At 48.0% G+C, this 18,630-nt stretch overlaps 1 protein-coding gene across 7 annotated transcripts in view; it reads left to right on the forward strand.

Moving 5' to 3' along the window:
• Positions 1-18,630, forward strand: part of LOC144486024 (ADP-ribosylation factor GTPase-activating protein 2-like) — a 52,805-nt gene that overhangs the window by 22,447 nt on the left and 11,728 nt on the right. For all 7 annotated transcript variants that reach the window (XM_078204131.1, XM_078204128.1, XM_078204132.1 and 4 more), the window contains 3 exons: positions 17,155-17,295; positions 17,431-17,554; positions 17,741-17,831. In XM_078204131.1, coding sequence (XP_078060257.1) covers positions 17,155-17,295; positions 17,431-17,554; positions 17,741-17,831 — 356 coding nt within the window. The remainder of the gene's footprint in view (positions 1-17,154; positions 17,296-17,430; positions 17,555-17,740; positions 17,832-18,630) is intronic.

Genomic DNA, 18,630 nt, shown 5'->3' on the forward strand with positions numbered 1-18,630 from the left:
TGGAGGGGCTTAGTTATGAGGAGAGATTGGGTAAACTGGGGTTGTTCTCCCTGGAAAGACGGAGGATGAGGGGAGACTTAATAGAGGTGTATAAAATTATGAAAGGCATAGATAGGGTGAACGGTGGGAAGCTTTTCCCCAGGTCGGTGGTGACGTTCACGAGGGGTCATAGGTTCAAGGTGAAGGGGGGGAGGTTTAACACAGATATCAGACGGACATATTTTACACAGAGGGTGGTGGGGGTCTGGAATGTGCTGCCAGGCAAGGTGGTGGAGGCGGACACACTGGGAACGTTTAAGACTTATCTAGACAGCCATATGAACGGAGTGGGAATGGAGGGATACAAAAGAATGGTCTAGTTTGGACCAGGGAGCGGCGCGGGCTTGGAGGGCCGAAGGGCCTGTTCCTGTGCTGTATTGTTCTTTGTTCTTACTGTATCCATACTGTTCTAATATATACCGTCAATACAACACCCTGACATTTATACTGATGACAATTCAATTCAATCTGATTTTTTGGAAGTGTGCCACCCTTGTGAGATTGGTTTTGTGACTGGAGCTGGATGAAGTTGGTTGTCCTATCTTCTTGGAGCCAGTGTAGCAGTGTTTGCCCTTTCTTTGATTTGATTTATTATTGTCACAAGTATTAACATACAGTGAAAAGTATTGCTTCTTGCACGCTATACAGACAAAACATACTGTTCATAGAGAAGGAAACGAGAGAGTACAGAATGTAGTGTTAGTCATAGCTAAGGTGTAGAGAAAGGTCAACTTAATGCAAGGTAAGTCCATTCAAAAGTCTGACAGCAGGGAAGAAGCTGTTCTTGAGTCGGTTGGTACGTGACATCAGACTTTTGTATCTTTTTCCCGAAGGAAGAAGGTGGAAGAGAGAATGTCCGGGGTGCGTGGGATCCTTAATTATGCTGGCTGCTTTGCCGAGGCATCGGGAAGTGTAGATAGAGTCAATGGATGGGAGGCTGGTTTGCGTGATGGATTGGGCTACATTCATGACCTTTTGTAGTTTCTTGTGGTCTTGGGCAGAGCAGGAGCCATACAAAGCTGTGATACAACCAGAAAGAATGCTTTCTATGGTGTATCTGTAAAAGTTGGTGAGAGTCATAGCTGACATGCCAAATTTCCTTAGTCTTCTGAAAAAGTAGAGGCGTTGGTGGGCTTTCTTAACTATAGTGTCAGCATGGGGGGACCAGGACAGGTTGTTGGTGATCTGGACACCTAAAAACCTGAAGCTCTTGATCCTTTCTACTTGATCCCCATTGATGTGGACAGGGGCATGTTCTCCTTTACGCTTCCTGAAGTCGATGACAATCTCCTTCGTTTTGTTGACATTGAGGGAGAGGTTGCCACACCAGTTCACCAGATTCTCTATCTCATTCCTGTACTCTCTCGTCATTGTTTGAGATCCGACCCACTACGGTGGTGTTGTCAGCAAACTTCAAAATGGTATTGGAGGGGAATTTGGCCGCACAGTCATAGATGTACAAGGAGTATAGTAGGGGGCTGAGAACACAGTCTTGTGGTGTACCGGTGTTGAGGATTATCGTGGAGGAGGTGTTGTTGCCTATCCTTACTGATTGTGGTCTGTGAGTTAGGAAGTTCAGGATCCAGTCGCAGAGTGAGGTGCCGAGGCCCTGGCCACGGAATTTGGAGATGACTTTCGTGGGAATAATAGTGTTGAAGGCTGAGCTGTAGTCAATAAATAGGAGTCTGACATAAATGTCCTTGTTATCTAGGTATTCCAAGATTGGGTGCAGGGCCAGGGAAATGGCGTCTGCTGTGGACCTGTTGTGGCGGAAGGCAAACTATAGTGGATCCGGGTAGTCCGGGAGGCTGGAATTGATTTGTGCCATAACTAACCTTTCGAAGCACTTCATAATGCTGGATGTCAGAGCCACCGGCCGATAGTCATTAAGGCACGCTGCTTGGCTTTTCTTAGGTACTGGGATGATGGTTGTCTTCTTGAAGCAGATCGGGACCTCAGATTGTTGTAAAGAGAGGTTGAAGATGTCTGTGAATACCTCCGCCAGCTGATCAGTACAGGATCTGAGTGCTCGTCCAGGCAACCCATCCAGGCCAGTTGCTTCCCATGGGTTGACCTTCAAGAAAGCTGCTCTGACATTTGCAATGGTGACCCCAGATACAAGTTCATCCAGGGCTTCCAGAGTGGAGGGCGTGCTCTCGTTGACCTCTTGCTCAAAACAGGCGTAGAATGCATTGAGCTCATCAGGGAGGGGTGCGTTGGAGCTGGTGATTTTACATGTCTTCATCTTGTAGCCTGTTATGTCTTGCAGACCTTGCCATAGTCGGCGGGGGTCAGTGTGGCTAGCCTGGAACTCTAGCTTGGTCTGGTACAGTCTTTTGGCATCTTTGATAGATTTGCTTTGATCGTATCTGGCTCTCTTGTATAGACAGCAAGAGTTTTAACAACACCAGGTTAAAGTCCAACAGATTTATTTGGTAGCAAATGCAATTAGCTTTCGGAGCGCTGCTCCTTCGGCAGATGGAGTGGAAATCTGCTCTCAAACAGGGCACAGACACAAAATCAAGTTACGGAATACTGATTAGAATGCAAATCTCTACAGCCAACCAGGTCTTAAAGATACAGACAATGTGAGTGGAGGGAGCATTAAGCACAGGTTAAAGAGATGTGTATTGTCTCCAGACAGGACAGCCAGTGAGATTCTGCAAGTCCAGGAGGCAAGCTGTGGGGGTTACTGATAATGTGACATAAAGCCAACATCCCGGTTTAGGCCGTCCTCATGTGTGCGGAACTTGGCTATCAGTTTCTGCTCAGCGAACTCTGCACCGTCGTGTGTCGTGAAGGCCGCCTTGGAGAACGCTTACCCGAAGATCAGAGGCTGAATGCCCGTGACCGCTGAAGTGCTCCCCCACAGGAAGAGAACAGTCTTGCCTGGTGATTGTCGAGCGGTGTTCATTCATCCGTTGTCGTAGTGTCTGCATGGTTTCCCCAATGTACCATGCCTCGGGACAACCTTTCCTGCAGCGTATCAGGTAGGCAACGTTGGCCGAGTTGCAAGAGTAGGTACCGTGTACCTGGTGGATGGTGTTCTCACGTGAGATGATGGCATCCATGTCAATGATCTGGCACGTCTTGCAGAGGTTGCTGTGGCAGGGTTGTGTGGTGTCGTGGTCACTGTTCTCCTGAAGGCTGGGTAGTTTGCTGCGGACAATGGTCTGTTTGAGGTTGTGCGGTTGTTTGAAGGCAAGAAGTGGGGGTGTGGGGATGGCCTTGGCGAGATGTTTGTCTTCATCAATGACATGTTGAAGGCTCCGGAGGAAATGCCGTAGGTTCTCCGCTCCGGGGAAGTACTGGACGACGAAGGGTACTCTGTCCACCGCGTCCCGTGTTTGTGTTCTGAGGAGGTCGGTGCGGTTTTTCGCTGTGGCGCATCGGAACTGTCGATCGATGAGTCGAGCGCCATATCCTGTTCTTATGAGGGCATCTTTCAGCGTCTGGAGGTATCTGTTGCGATCCTCCTCATCTGTGCAGATCCTTTGTATTCGGAGGGCTTGTCCGTAGGGGATGGCTTCTTTAACGTGTTTAGGGTGGAAGCTGGAGAAGTGGAGCATCATGAGGTTATCCGTGGGCTTGCGGTACAATGAGGTGCTGAGGTGACCGTCCTTGATGGAGACGCGTGTGTCCAAGAATGCAACCGATTCCGGAGAGTAGTCCGTGGTGAGTCTGATGGTGGGATGGAACTTGTTGATGTCATCATATAGTTGTTTCAGTGATTGTTCACCATGAGTCCAAAGGAAGAAAATGTCATCGATGCATCGAGTGTATAGCATCGGTTGATGGTCCTGTGCGGTGAAGAAGTCTTGTTCGAACCTGTGCATGAAGATGTTGGCATATTGAGGTGCGAATTTGGTCCCCATGGCTGTTCCGTGTGTCTGGATGAAGAACTGGTTGTTGAAGGTGAAGACATTGTGGTCCAGGATGAAGCGGATGAGTTGTAAAATTGCATCTGGAAACTGGCAGTTGTTGGCGTTGAGTACTAGGCCGTTGCAGCAATGCCATCATCGTGGGGGATGCTGGTGTAGAGTGCCGAGACATCCAGGAGTGCTCCTGGTTCAACTGCTCCATGTGCGTTGAGTTTCTGTAGGAAGTCCGTAGTGTCGTGCCAAAAGCTGAGGGTTCTTTGTACAATGGGTTTCAGGATGCCCTCGACATAGCCAGAGAGGTTCTCGTATCTGTATAGGTCAGTGTTGTCTGATTTGAATGCCTCAGACCTAGACTTCAGCAAGCAGTGGACATCCCTGTTCATCCATGGTTTCCAGTTGGGGAACGCACGGATTTGCTTCTTTGGCACACAGTCTTCTACGCACTTACTAATGAAGTCAGCTACTTAGTGGCGTACTCGTTCAGGCTGATCGCAGAGTTTTTAAATACTGACCAGTCCACTGACTCCAAGCAGCCCCGTAGGAGATCATCCGATTCCTCAGACTAACATTGCACGACCTCTTTGATGGATTCTCCCGCTTCAGCTTTTGCTTGTAAGCTGGGAGCAGGAGCACAGCCTTGTGGTCTGATTTGCCAAACTGTGGGCGGGCGATAGAGCAGAAGACATGTTTGATATTTGTGTAGTACTTGTCTAGGATGTTTGGGCCTCTGGTGGAGCAGGAGACATGGTGGTAGTAACTTGGTAGTACGCTCTTGAGCTTGACCTGATTGAAGTCCCCGGCCACAATGAACAAGGCCTCGGGATGTTTAATCTCAAGCCTATTCATAGTGGTGTATATTTCGTCCAGCACGATCTTCATGTTTGCATGGGGTGGGATGTAAACTGCCATCAGGATAACGGAGGTGAACTCCCGTGGAAGGTAGTAGGAGTGGCATTTTAGCATCAGGCATTCTAGGTCTGGGGAGCAGAAAGTTCCCCACGATAACCTCATGATGCTCCACTTCTCCAGCTTCCACCCTAAACACGTTAAAGAAGCCATCCCCTATGGACAAGCCCTCCAAATACAAAGGATCTGCACAGATGAGGAGGATCGCAAGACACCTCCAGACGCTGAAAGATGCCCTCATAAGAACAGGATATGGCGCTCGACTCATCGATCAACAGTTCCGACGCGCCACAGCAAAAAACCGCACCGACCTCCTCAGAAGACAAACACGGGACACAGTGGACAGAGTACCCTTCGTCGTCCAGTACTTCCCCGGAGCGGAGAAGCTACGGCATCTCCTCCGGAGCCTTCAACATGTCATTGATGAAGACGAACATCTCGCCAAGGCCATCCCCATACCCCCACTTCTTGCCTTCAAACAACCACGCAACCTCAAACAGACCATTGTCCGCAGCAAACTACCCAGCCTTCAGGAGAACAGTGACCACGACACCACACAACCCTGCCACAGCAACCTCTGCAAGACGTGCCGGATCATCGACATGGATGCCATCATCTCACGTGAGAACACCATCTACCAGGTACACGGTACCTACTCTTGCAACTCGGCCAACATTGTCTACCTGATACGCTGCAGGAAAGGATGTCCCGAGGCATGGTACATTGGGGAAACCATGCAGACGGTACGACAACGGATGAATGAACACCGCTCGACAATCACCAGGCAAGACTGTCTTCCTGCGGGGGAGCACTTCAGCAGTCACGGGCATTCAGCCTTGGATCTTCAGGTAAGCGTTCTCCAAGGCGGCCTTCACGACACACGACAGCGCAGAGTCGCTGAGCAGAAACTGATAGCCAAGTTCTGCACACATGAGGACGGCCTAAACCGGGATGTTGGATTTATGTCACATTATCAGTAACCCCCACAGCTTGCCTCCTGGGCTTGTAGAATCTCACTCGCTGTTCTGTCTGGAGACAATACACATTTCTTTAACCTGTGTTGAATGCTCCCTCCACCCACATTGTCTGTACCTTTAAGACCTGGCTGGCTGTAGGATTCGCATTCTAATCAGTATTCCGTAACTTGATTTTGTCTGTTTGCACTGTTTGAGAGCACATTTCCACTCCATCTGACGAAGGAGCAGTGCTCCGAAAGCTTATGATATTTGCTACCAAATAAACCTGTTGGACTTTAACCTGGTGTTGTGAGACTTCTTACCGTGTTCACCCCAGTCCAACGTCGGCATCTCCACATCATGAGCAGAAAGTTGCCAGTGTTGTAACGTCTAGGCACCACGAGGTGTTGATTAGGAACCAGACCCCACCTCCCCTAGCCTTGCCTGAGGCCGCTGTACGGTCCATTTGATGGATTGAGAAGCTCTCTGGTTGTAGGGCACTGTCCGGTGAAGCAGGAGTGAGCCAGGTCTCTGTGAAACAGAGCACGCAGCAGTCCCTCAGTTCTCTTTGGAAAGTGAGTCTGGCTTTAAGTTTGTCTAGCTTGTTTTCCAGAGTTTGGACATTTACAATCAGTAAGCTGGGAAAGGGGACCTTGGGACCATATTGTATCACTCTCAGCTGCAGGCCTGCACGTTTTCCATGTTTCAGTGACTGCTGCCTTTCGAGCCTGGGAGACGGTGAGAGTGGTTTGTGGTGTTAAGGGTATAGTTGTGTCCAACGAGGTTCTTCGCTGTGGTTGGTGTGTGGCTGGAGGATTTGTTGCCTTGCTTGCAGTTCCTGTGTCTGTAGGTGGGTCTGCACAGTTGGGCGTTCCGGGTCGCTGTCGGGCTGCGTTTTGGCTTTGCCGGTTGGTGGATATCCAGACCACGCTCCGGCGTGGACGGGTCGAAGGCCGGGAAGTGGATGATGTCCCTGGGGTCGCAGTCGCGGATGAGTCCGTGTATCGGGATCCACTGGCTCACTACCAGTTCAGGCTCTTCCTTCAGAGGTCGGAGTATCTTTAGACCTGCAATTGAATTTAAAAGAGCAGTGTTAGTGATTGTTAGGCAGTGAGAGTTTATTTTTAGGAGTGTGGGGCGACTGTAGAAGGGGAGAGGGGAGGGAGTGCTTGGAGCCTGCAGAAGGTCGCAGCTGTCCGGGTCAGAGGGGTTGGGGGCTGGGGGGGGGGAGAGGGCTCCAGCCTCAGGGATGCAGTCTAGTCGTTGGGGACCAGCAAAGTGCAGGCCCTGGCTCCCGCGGCCTTTTCCTGGGCTCTAGCAATGCTCCGAGTGTAGGCCCAGGCTTCTGGGGCGTTTTGCTGCTGTGTGGCAGCCACTGTGGGGGAATCCCTGGCTCTGGGGCTGCAGCTCACACATGAGCAGCTGTTCCGGGTCAATTCCAGGTCAGTCAGGTCGGGTGTCTCCTGGGTCCTAAGGATCGCTAAATCTGTAAGAAATTGCATTAAAGCATTGTTAGAGAGTTTAAAAAAGTTAAAATGAAGTTTTATGTGGGGGTAGGGCCCGGGTGGGATTGGGGTCGGTGCAGACTTGATGGGCCGAATGGCCTCCTTCTGCACTGTAGGGTTTCTATGATTTCTATGATTTTAGGAGCATAGAGCGAGAGTAAAAGATAGAATTAGAAGCTATGCTGGGCACAGCTTGCAAGGAGTCGCCTTCGCTCCGCTTTCAATCTGTAAATGGTACATTGTGACTGTGGCACTGTGTCAATTCTTGTTGACAATGCTCAAATAGTTTAAAACAAGAATCGGAAAATGCTGGAAAATCTCAAGTCTGACAGTATCTGTGGAGAGGGACCAAAGTTAATGTTTCCCAGTCTGAATGACTCTTCGTCAGAGCTGGCAGAGCCAGCATCCGCATTAATTTGCTTTTATCTTAATGCTAAAATTGTTTGGTCATTTTTATGTCCACCATCTACAAGGTATGATGGAATACTCCCCACTTGCCTGGATGGGTGCAGCTCCAACAACACTCAAGAAGCTCTACACCATCCAAGACAAAGCAGCCCGCTTGATTGGCACCACATCCACTCCCTCCACCACCAAAGCAGCAGTGTGTACTATCTACAAGATGCACTGCAGCAATTCACCAAAGAGCCTTAGTCAGCACCTTCCAAACCAATGACGACTTCCATCTAGAAGGACAATCAGCAGATACATGGCAGCAACACCCTCCAAGTTTCCCTCCAAGCCATTCATCATCCTGATTTCAAAATATATTGCTGTTCCTTTAGTGTGGCTGGGTCAAAATCCTGGAATTCCCTCCCTCATAGCTTTGTGGATAAACCCACAGAACATGTACCGGGGATGGGCAATAAATGCTGGCCAGCCAGCGACACCCATGTCCCACGAATGAATAAAAAATAGATGTCAGTGATTTCCCCAAGGAGATCTACACCTGACTAGATTTGGCAGCTTGATAGTTACAAGATTGTTTAAAAAGATGCGTTATATTTTGAGGCCTAGATTATAAAAGCAAGGAAATTATGTTTATTTTGTTTAATAAAACACCCATTAGGCTTCAGACTGAGTGTTCTGTGTAATTCTACACATGTAACTGCCCGACTAGACTACACTTCATCCTAAAATGTAATATTTATAAATGTTTACAGTGAGGGCACTGGTGGTCTCTCCGAGTATAATGTACAATTCAGTGGAGATTTACTAGATTGGTAACAGATGAGGGTCTGCAGTTATGTATTGGCAAGAATGGTTGTGGAGGATTTAAACTAATATGGTAGGGGGATGAGAACCTATGTAAGAATTCAGAGCAGGAGAAATCAAGAACAACAGGAAAGACAGCAAACAGAATAAGAAAAGTGATAGGCAGAGAAATCACGGGCCAAAGTCAGATAGATAAAGGCACAGTAAAGCATGGTAAGAAAGGTTAAGAGGGCTTGCCTTAAGGTTTTCTACCTGAACACTTGGAGCATCCGAAACAAAATGGATGAATTAGTTGTGTAGATAGGTGTAAAGGGATATAGTATAGTTGACATTACGGAGTCATGGCTTCAAGGTGACCAATGATGGGAAGTAAACATTGAGGGCTATTCAGTATTTAGGAAGGACAGACAGAAAGGGAAAGGTGGTGGAGTTGCATTGTTGATTAAAGAAGATATTGATACAATATTGAGGAAAGATATTAGCACAGATGATGTGGAATCTGGCTTTGGGAAAATAGATGGGATTGAAGGTGGCTAAATCTCCAGGTCCTGATAATCTTCACCCCAGAGTACTTAAGGAAGTAGCCCTGGAAATAGTAGATCCATTGGTGGTCATTTTCTGAAATTCTTTGGACTCTGGACTGGCTCCTACAGATTGGAGGCTAGCTAATGTAAGCCCGCTATTCAAAAAGGGGGGTAGAGAGAAGATAGGAAACTACAGACCAGTGAGGCTAACGTCAGGACTGGGGAAGTTGCTAGAGTCCATTATCAAGTAATCAGACAAAATCAACATGGATTTGTAAAGGGGAAATCATGCTTGACGACTCTATTGGAATTCTTGTTGTATAGAACTTTGAGGCCATAACTGGAGTACTGTCTGCAGTTCTGGTCGTCACATTGAGTTTAAAAATTGGCAATTCATTTATAGAACCTTCGTTAGGCCGCACTTGGAACGTAGTGTTCAATTCTGGTCACCACACTACCAGAAGGATGTGGAGGATTTGGAGAGGGTACAGAAAAGATTTAACATAGAACAGTACAGCACAGAACAGGCCCTTCGGCCCACGATGTTGTGCCGAGCTTTATCTGAAAACAAGATCAAACTATCCCACTCCCTATCATCCTGGTGTGCTCCATGTGCCTATCCAATAACCGCTTAAATGTTCCTAAAGTGTCTGACTCCACTATCACTGCAGGCAGTCCATTCCACACCCCAACCACTCTCTGCGTAAAGAACCTACCTCTGATATCCTTCCTATATCTCCCACCACGAACCCTATAGTTATGCCCCCTTGGAATAGCTCCATCCACCCGAGGAAATAGTCTTTGAACGTTCACTCTATCTATCCCCTTCATCATTTTATAAACCTCTATTAAGTCTCCCCTCAGCCTCCTCCGCTCCAGAGAGAACAGCCCTAGCTCCCTCAACCTTTCCTCATAAGACCTACCCTCCAAACCAGGCAGCATCCTGGTAAATCTCCTCTGCACTCTTTCCAGCGCTTCCACATCCTTCTTATAGTGAGGTGACCAGAACTGCACACAATATTCCAAATGTGGTCTCACCAAGGTCCTGTACAGTTGCAGCATAACCCCACAGCTCTTAAACTCCAACCCCCGTTAATAAAAGCTAACACACTATAGGCCTTCTTCACAGCTCTATCCACTTGAGTGGCAACCTTTAGAGATCTGTGAATATAGACCCCAAGATCTCTCTGTTCCTCCACAGTCTTCAGAACCCTACCTTTGACCCTGTAATCCACATTTAAATTAGTCCTACCAAAATGAATCACCTCACATTTAGAACCATAGAAAATTACAGCTCAGAAACAGGCCTTTTGGCCCTTCTTGTCTGTGCCGAACCATTTTATGCCTAGTCCCACTGACCTGCACTTGGACCGTATCCCTCCACACCCCTCTCATCCATGAACCCGTCCAAGTTTTTCTTAAATGTTAAAAGTGACCCCGCATTTACCACTTTATCTGGCAGCTCATTCCACACTCCCACCACTCTCTGCATGAAGAAGCCCCTCCTAATATTCCCTTTAAACCTTTCTCCTTTCACCCTTAACCCATGCCCTCTGGTTTTTTTCTCCCCTAGCCTCAGCGGGAAAAGCCTGCTTGCATTCACTCTATCTATACCCATGAAAATCTTATACACCTCTATCAAATCTCCCCTCAATCTTCTACGCTCCAGGGAATAAAGTCCGAACCTATTCAATCGCTCTCTGTAACTCAGCTTCTCAGGTCCTGGCAACATCCTTGTGAACCTTCTCTGCACTCTTTCAATCTTATTTACATCCTTCCTGTAACTAGGTGACCAAAACTGTACACAATTTATCAGGGTTAAACTCCATTTGCCATTTTTCAGCCCAGCTTTGCATCCTATCTATGTCTCTTTGCAGCCTACAACAGCCCTCCACCTCATCCACTACTCCACCAATCTTGGTGTCATCAGCAAATTTACTGATCCACCCTTCAGCTCCCTCCTCCAAGTCATTAATAAAAATCACAAAGAGCAGAGGACCAAGCACTGATCCCTGCGGCACTCCGCTAGCAACCTGCCTCCAATCCGAAAATTTTCCATCCACCACCACCCTCTGTCTTCGATCAGATACAGTAAGAAGTTTAACAACACCAGGTTAAAGTCCAACAGGTTTATTTGGTAGCAAAAGCCACACAAGCTTTCGAGGCTCTGAGCCCCTTCTTCAGGTGAGTGGGAATTCTGTTCACAAACAGAACTTATAAGACACAGACTCAATTTACATGAATAATGGTTGGAATGCGAATACTTACAACTAATCCAGTCTTTAAGAAACAAAACAATGGGAGTGGGGAGAGCATCAAGACAGGCTAAAAAGATGTGTATTGTCTCCAGACAAGACAGCCAGTGAAACTCTGCAGGTCCACGCAACTGTGGGAGTTACAAATAGTGTGACATAAATTCTGATTCTAGGATCGCATGATAAAGACTCAGGAGGAAAAAAGCAGAAATATTTATGTGAAATAGTGTGACATAAACCCAGATCAGATAGCCAGTTACCTATCCAATCGGCCAACTTTCCCTCTATCCCACACCTCCTTACTTTCATCATAAGCCGACCATGGGGGACCTTATCAAACGCCTTACTAAAATCCATGTATATGACATCAACTGCCCTACCTTCATCAACACACTTAGTTACCTCCTCAAAAAATTCAATCAAATTTGTGAGGCACGACTTGCCCTTCACAAATCCGTGCTGACTATCCCGGATTAATCCGCATCTAATGGTTGCAAATCCCATCCCTAAGGACCTTTTCCATCAATTTACCAACCACCGAAGTAAGACTAACCAGTCTATAATTACCAGGGTCATTTCTATTCCCTTTCTGAAACAGAGGAACAACATTCGCCATTCTCCAGTCCTCTGGCACTATCCCTGTGGACAGCGAGGACCCAAAGATCAAAGCCAAAGGCTCTGCAATCTCATCCCTTGCCTCCCAAAGAATCCTGGGATATATTTCATAAGGCCCAGGGGACTTATCGACCTTCAGTTTATTCAAAACTGCCAGGACATCCTCCCTCCGAACATCTATTTCCTCCAGCCTATTAGCCTGTAACACCTTCTCTTCCTCAAAAACATGGCCCCTCTCCTTGGTGAACACTGAAGAAAAGTATTCATTCATCACCTCGCCTATCTCTACTGACTCCATACTCAAGTTCCCACTACTGTCCTTGACTGGCCCTAACCTCACCCTGGTCATTCTTTTATTCCTCACATAAGAGTAAAAAGCCTTGGGGTTTTCCTTGATCCGACCCGCCAAGGACTTCTCATGTCCCCTCCTAGCTCTCCTAAGCCCCTTTTTCAGCTCGTTCCTTGCTAACTTGTAACCCTCAATCGAGCCATCTGAACCTTGTTTCCTCATCCCTACATAAGCTTCCCTCTTCCTTTTCACAAGACATTCCACCTCTTTTGTGAACCATGGTTCCCTCACTCGGCCATTTCCTCCCTGCCTGACAGGGACATACCTATCAAGGACACCCAGTATTTGTTCCTTGAAAAAGTTCCACTTTTCATTAGTTCCTCTCCCTGACAGTTTCTGTTCCCATCTTATGCCCCCTAATTCTTGCCTAACCGCATCATAATTACCTCTCCCCCAATTGTAAACCTTGCCCTGCCGTACGGCCCTATCCCTCTCCATTGCAATAACAAAAGACACCGAATTGTGGTCACTATCTCCAAAGTGCTCTCCCACAACCAAATCTAACACTTGGCCCGGTTCATTTCCCAGTACCAAATCCAATGTGGCCTCACCTCTTGTCGGCCTATCCACATATTGTGTCAGGAAACCCTCCTGCACACACTGCACAAAAACTGCCCCGTCCGAACTATTTGACCTGCAAAGGTTCCAATCAATATTTGGAAAGTTAAAGTCCCCCATGACAACTACCCTGTGACCCCCACACATATCCATAATCTGCTTAGCAATTTCTTCCTCCACATCTCTATTACTATTTAGAACATAAGAACATAAGAAATAGGAGCAGGAGTAGGCCATCTAGCACCTCGAGCCTGCCCCGCCATTCAATAAGATCATGGCTGATCTGACGTGGATCAGTACCACTTCCCCGCCTGATCCCCATAACCCTTAATTCCCTTACCGATCAGGAATCCATCCATCCGCGCTTTAAACATATTCAGCGAGGTAGCCTCCACCACCTCAGTGGGCAGAGAATTCCAGAGATTCACCACCCTCTGGGAGAAGAAGTTCCTCCTCAACTCGGTCTTAAACCGACCCCCCTTTATTTTGAGGCTGTGTCCTCTAGTTTTAACTTCCTTACTAAGTGGAAAGAATCTCTCCGCCTCCACCCTATCCAGCCCCCGCATTATCTTATAAGTCTCCATAAGATCCCCCCTCATCCTTCTAAACTCCAACGAGTACAAACCCAATCTCCTCAGCCTCTCCTCATAATCCAAACCCCTCATCTCCGGTATCAACCTGGTGAACCTTCTCTGCACTCCCTCCAATGCCAATATATCCTTCCTCATATAAGGGGACCAATACTGCACACAGTATTCCAGCTGCGGCCTCACCAATGCCCTGTACAGGTGCATCAAGACATCCCTGCTTTTATATTCTATCCCCCTCGCAATATAGGCCAACATCCCATTTGCCTTCTTGATCACCTGTTGTACCTGCAGACTGGGCTTTTGCGTCTCATGCACAAGGACCCCCAGGTCCCTTTGCACGGTAGCATGTTTTAATTTGTTTCCATTGAGATAGTAATCCCATTTGTTATTATTTCCTCCAAAGTGTATAACCTCGCATTTATCAACGTTATACTCCATTTGCCATATCCTCGCCCACTCACTCAGCCTGTCCAAATCTCTCTGCAGATCTTCTCCGTCCTCCACACGATTCACTTTTCCACTTATCTTTGTGTCGTCTGCAAACTTCGTTACCCTACACTCCGTCCCCTCCTCCAGATCATCTATATAAATGGTAAATAGTTGCGGCCCGAGTACCGATCCCTGCGGCACACCACTAGTTACCTTCCTCCAACCGGAAAAACACCCATTTATTCCGACTCTTTGCTTCCTGTCGGATAGCCAGTCCCCAATCCACTTTAACACACTACCCCCAACTCCGTGTGCCCTAATCTTCTTCAGCAGCCTTTTATGGGACACCTTATCAAACGCCTTTTGGAAATCCAAAAACACCGCATCCACCGGTTCTCCTCCATCAACCGCCCTCGTCACATCTTCATAAAAATCCAACATGTTCGTCAAGCACGACTTTCCCCTCATGAATCCATGCTGCGTCTGATTGATCGAACCATTTCTATCCAGATGCCCTGCTATCTCCTCTTTAATAATGGATTCCAGCATTTTCCCTACGACAGACGTTAAGCTGACCGGCCTATAGTTACCCGCCTTTTGTCTCCTTCCTTTTTTAAACAGCGGCGTTTAAAAAAGGGCCTATAGTAAACTCCTAACAACGTAAAAAAGGGCCTATAGTAAACTCCTAACAACGTGACCGCTCCTTTCCTTTTTCTAACCTCAGCCCATATTACCTCAGTGTGCAGATCCCCCTCGAAGTGCCTTTCCGCAGGCGTTAAACTATTCTTGATGAACAATGCTACTCCTCCACCTCTTTTACCAGCTTCCCTACACTTAGTGAAACATCTATACCCCGGAACGTCCAACAACCATTCCTGTCCTTGTTCTACCCACGTCTCCGTAATGGCCACAGCATCGTAGTCCCAAGTACCAATCCACGCCCCAAGTTCATCTACCTTGTTCCGGATGCTCCTTGCATTGAAGTAGACACACTTCAACCCACCTTCCTGTCTACCGGTACCCACCCTTGACCCTGATACCTTCCCCAATACCTCACCACCCTCACTGACTTCTGGACTACAACTCCTTTTCCCACTCCCCTGACAAATTAGTTTAAACCCCCCTGAAGAGCCGTATCAAATTTCCCTCCCAGGATATTGGTGCCCCTCTGGTTCAGGTGCACCCCGTCCTGTTTGTAAAGGTCCCACCTTCCCCAGAATGTGTTCCAATTATCCACGTATCTGAAGCTCTCCCTCCTACACCATCCCTGCAACCACATGTTTAACTGCACACTCTCCCTGTTCCTCAACTCGCTATCACGTGGCACCGGCAACGTACTAGAGATGACCACATGTTTTGTCTTGGCTCTCAGCTTCCAGCCCAGCTCCCGAAATTCCTGCTTTAAATCCCCGTCCCTTCTCTTACCTATGTCGTTGGTACCAATGTGTACCACGACTTGTGACTGTTTCTCCTCCCCCTTCAGAATCTGGAAAGCACGGTCTGAGACGTCATGGACCTTGGCATCCAGTAGGCAACATACCATCCGTGAGTCTCTTTTGCTGCCACAGAACCTCCTATCTATCCCCCTAACTAATGAGTCCCCAATAACTATTGCCCTCCTGCTCTGCCCCTTAACCTCCCGAGCCACAGAGACAGACACAGTGCTGGAGATCCTCTCACTGCGGCTCACCACTGGTATGTCATCCCCCTCAACCGTATCCAAAGCGGAATACTTGTTGCTAAGGGGAACGACCACCGGGGATCCCTGCACTGACTGCTTCCTCCCAGCCCCTCTCACCGTCACCCATCTGTTTTCATTCCTCGGAGTAACTGTATCCCTAAAGCTTCTGTCTATGGCCACCTCTGCGTCCCTAATGATCCTAAGTTCATCCAACTCTAGCTCCAGTTCCTTAACACGGTTTTGGAGGAGCTGCAGATGGGTGCACTTCCCACAGATGTAATCAGCAGGGACACTGTTGTCGTCCCTCACCTCAAACATAGTGCAAGAGGAACATAGCACTGCCTGCACACCCATCCCCTCTAGATACCTTGCCAGTACCAGGTAGAAACAGCAAAAACAAATTAAGCTCACCCCTGCTCGCCCTATCTGCCTAAGCCCTGTGAACCAAAGCCCTTATAGCTCATACTCTGCTTCCCACGCACTCCACTGCCCGCTCCCGACGCTGCCCGCTGTATACTGCAGCCTACCTTTTATACTTCGCGCGCTTAAAAAAAACCCTTCCCAGACTCCTTCGCAGCCCACTTCCGGTTTTCACTTTAAACTTAAGAAAAATACTACTACAAAAGTAAAGGCCAAAAAAAAATTAGCTGACCAATTAAATAAATAAATAATTCAATCAATCTCTCACCAGCACTCCTGCCTCCAATCACTCCCTCTCAGCTTGCTCCAGTGGAACAGTGAGGGGGAACCTCCCAGGTAACTGACTTTTAAAGTTAAAATAAAAACCCTTCCCAGACTCCTTAGCAGCCCACTTCCGGTTTAACATTGCAAAGGAGTCTTGTGGTAAAGTATGGCCGACCAGTGGGGGGAACTTCTAATTCTAAACAATTTTTGGAAAAAATTGAAACATATATGGAAAAAGTAAACACCGCAGTACTCTGGGGAAGCAACAGGGGATGAGATTGAGAAGAGAGTCTGTCAGAGTGAGGGGACATGGGGGTTGGGACTGAGGGAGAATCTGTCAGAGAGAGGAACAGGGGAGATGGGACTGAGGGGAGAGTGTCAGAGAGAGGGAGCCAGTGACAAGGAATGGGACTGTGGGGAGAGTCGTTCAGAGAGAGGGAATGGGGGGTAGGACTGAGGGGACAGCCTCAGAAAGAGGGAACAGGGGTGATGGGGGATGGGACTGAGGGGAGAGTGTCAGAGAGTGGAACTGGTGATGGGACTGAGGGAAGAGTGTCAGACTGAGGGAACATGGGGGATGGGACTGAGGGGAGAGTGTCAGACTGAGGGAACATGGGGGATGGGACTGAGGGGAGAGTCATTAGAGAGAGGGAATGGGGGGGGTAGGACTGAGGGGAGAGCCTCAGAGGGAACAGTGGTGATAGGGGATGGTATTGAGGGAAGAGTATCAGAGAGAGAGTCAATTATGTGGTGGGTTTGTCCAGATTGGGTAAGAATGGCCAATATCCATCAATTTTGTTCTTATGATAATAGTCATTTTATCCAGTGCCAAGACCACATATTCCCAGATTTACTAACTTGTCTTGGTGGGATTCTGGGACTTGTAGACTGCCATGGACCCTGTGTAAGAGGTAGACTCGATAAACCATTAAAGCTGACCATTGACTCTGATGTGTCTTATCCACAGGTATCGGGATAACCCCTTTGCAGTGGGTGAGAGTTTCGGCCCACACTGGCAGATGGATAGTGGACATGGCTTGATACCAGGGAGGGAGCAGCCCAAGGAATTTGACATCAACATCTCGAGCAGTCAGCCAGCAACTGAGCGGTTAGAATTGCGTAACCCTTGCCAACCTGTATGTGTGTGTGTGTCCTCACTAACCCCCCCTCCTGTCATCTGCGTGTTTGTGTTTATTTTGAATACTGCCCAATCTCATTTCCTCTGATTGCCTTTTGGTTACAGGCCAGCAAGTCGATGGAAATTAGACAGTGTTGTTCCTCCTGAACCAAAGGAGGCTCAGCAGAAATTTGGCAATGCCAAGGCCATTTCTTCAGACATGTTCTTTGGGAAAGAGGATCGGGCAGAGGTTAGTACTCGGCATGACTGGTGCAGCTCTCTAGGGTAAGGTGGGAGGAGATGGCCTATATATGAGCCCAATGAGGGCTTCCTGAAACCCTTGTATCCTGATTGGTTGTTGCAGCCTTTAATTTTTTACCACCTGACCTCTGCTCTCTTCTTCCCCACCCACACCCTCACTCCAATCATGTCTCAGTATGAAGCTAGGGCCAGGCTGGATCGATTGTCTGCAACCTCCTCCATCAGCTCCTCAGACCTCTTTGGTGATGGCAGAATAGACTCAGCAGGTGAGTGTCTATATGGAACCAGTGGTAAGATGGCTTACTGGTAAAACCTGTACCAAGGTGCCTGTTGGAGATTCAAGAAAAACAGAGACCCCAGTGGAATGGCTCCAAGCTAGACCCCAGAGCTGGGTTCTGAGGAAGGAAGTTCAGAAACTGAGCCTGGAAATAATAGCTGGATGTGGCACGGTGGCACAGTGGTTAGCACTGCCGCCTCACAGTTCCAGGGACCCAGATTCGATTCCCAGCTTGGGTCACTGTCTGTGCGGAGTCTGCATGTTCTCTCCATGGTCTGCGTGGGTTTCCTCCTCCCACAGTACGAAAGATGTGCTGGTTAGGTGCATTGGCTATGCTAAATTCTCCCTCCGTATACCCGAACAGGCTCCAGAATGTGGTGACTACAAGGGGTTTTCACAGTGGCTTTATTGCAGTGTTAATGTAAGCCTAATTTTGACACTAATAAATAAACTTAAACTCATAGCACCAGGGATCTGGGTTCAATTCCGGCCTTGGGTGTCTGCCTGTGTGGAGTTTGCGCGTTCTCCCTTGCATGGATTTCCTCCGTTTGCTCCAGTTTCCTCCCACAGTCCAAAGATGTGTGGCTTAGGTGGATTGACCATGGTAAATGTGCGGGATGTAGGGAATAAGGTGGAGGGAAGAGCTAGGGTGGAGAGTGGGTGCAGACTTGATAGGCCGAGTGGTCTCTTTCTGTACTGTAGCTTTTTTATGATTAAATTCTTCAGTGATTCCAACGTGAGAGATCAACAGGAAATGTGTTGCAATAGAGGAGTCTCGAGGTTACCAA

This window comes from Mustelus asterias, unplaced genomic scaffold, assembly GCF_964213995.1.
Source record: "Mustelus asterias unplaced genomic scaffold, sMusAst1.hap1.1 HAP1_SCAFFOLD_272, whole genome shotgun sequence".
Classification (NCBI taxonomy): domain Eukaryota; kingdom Metazoa; phylum Chordata; class Chondrichthyes; order Carcharhiniformes; family Triakidae; genus Mustelus; species Mustelus asterias.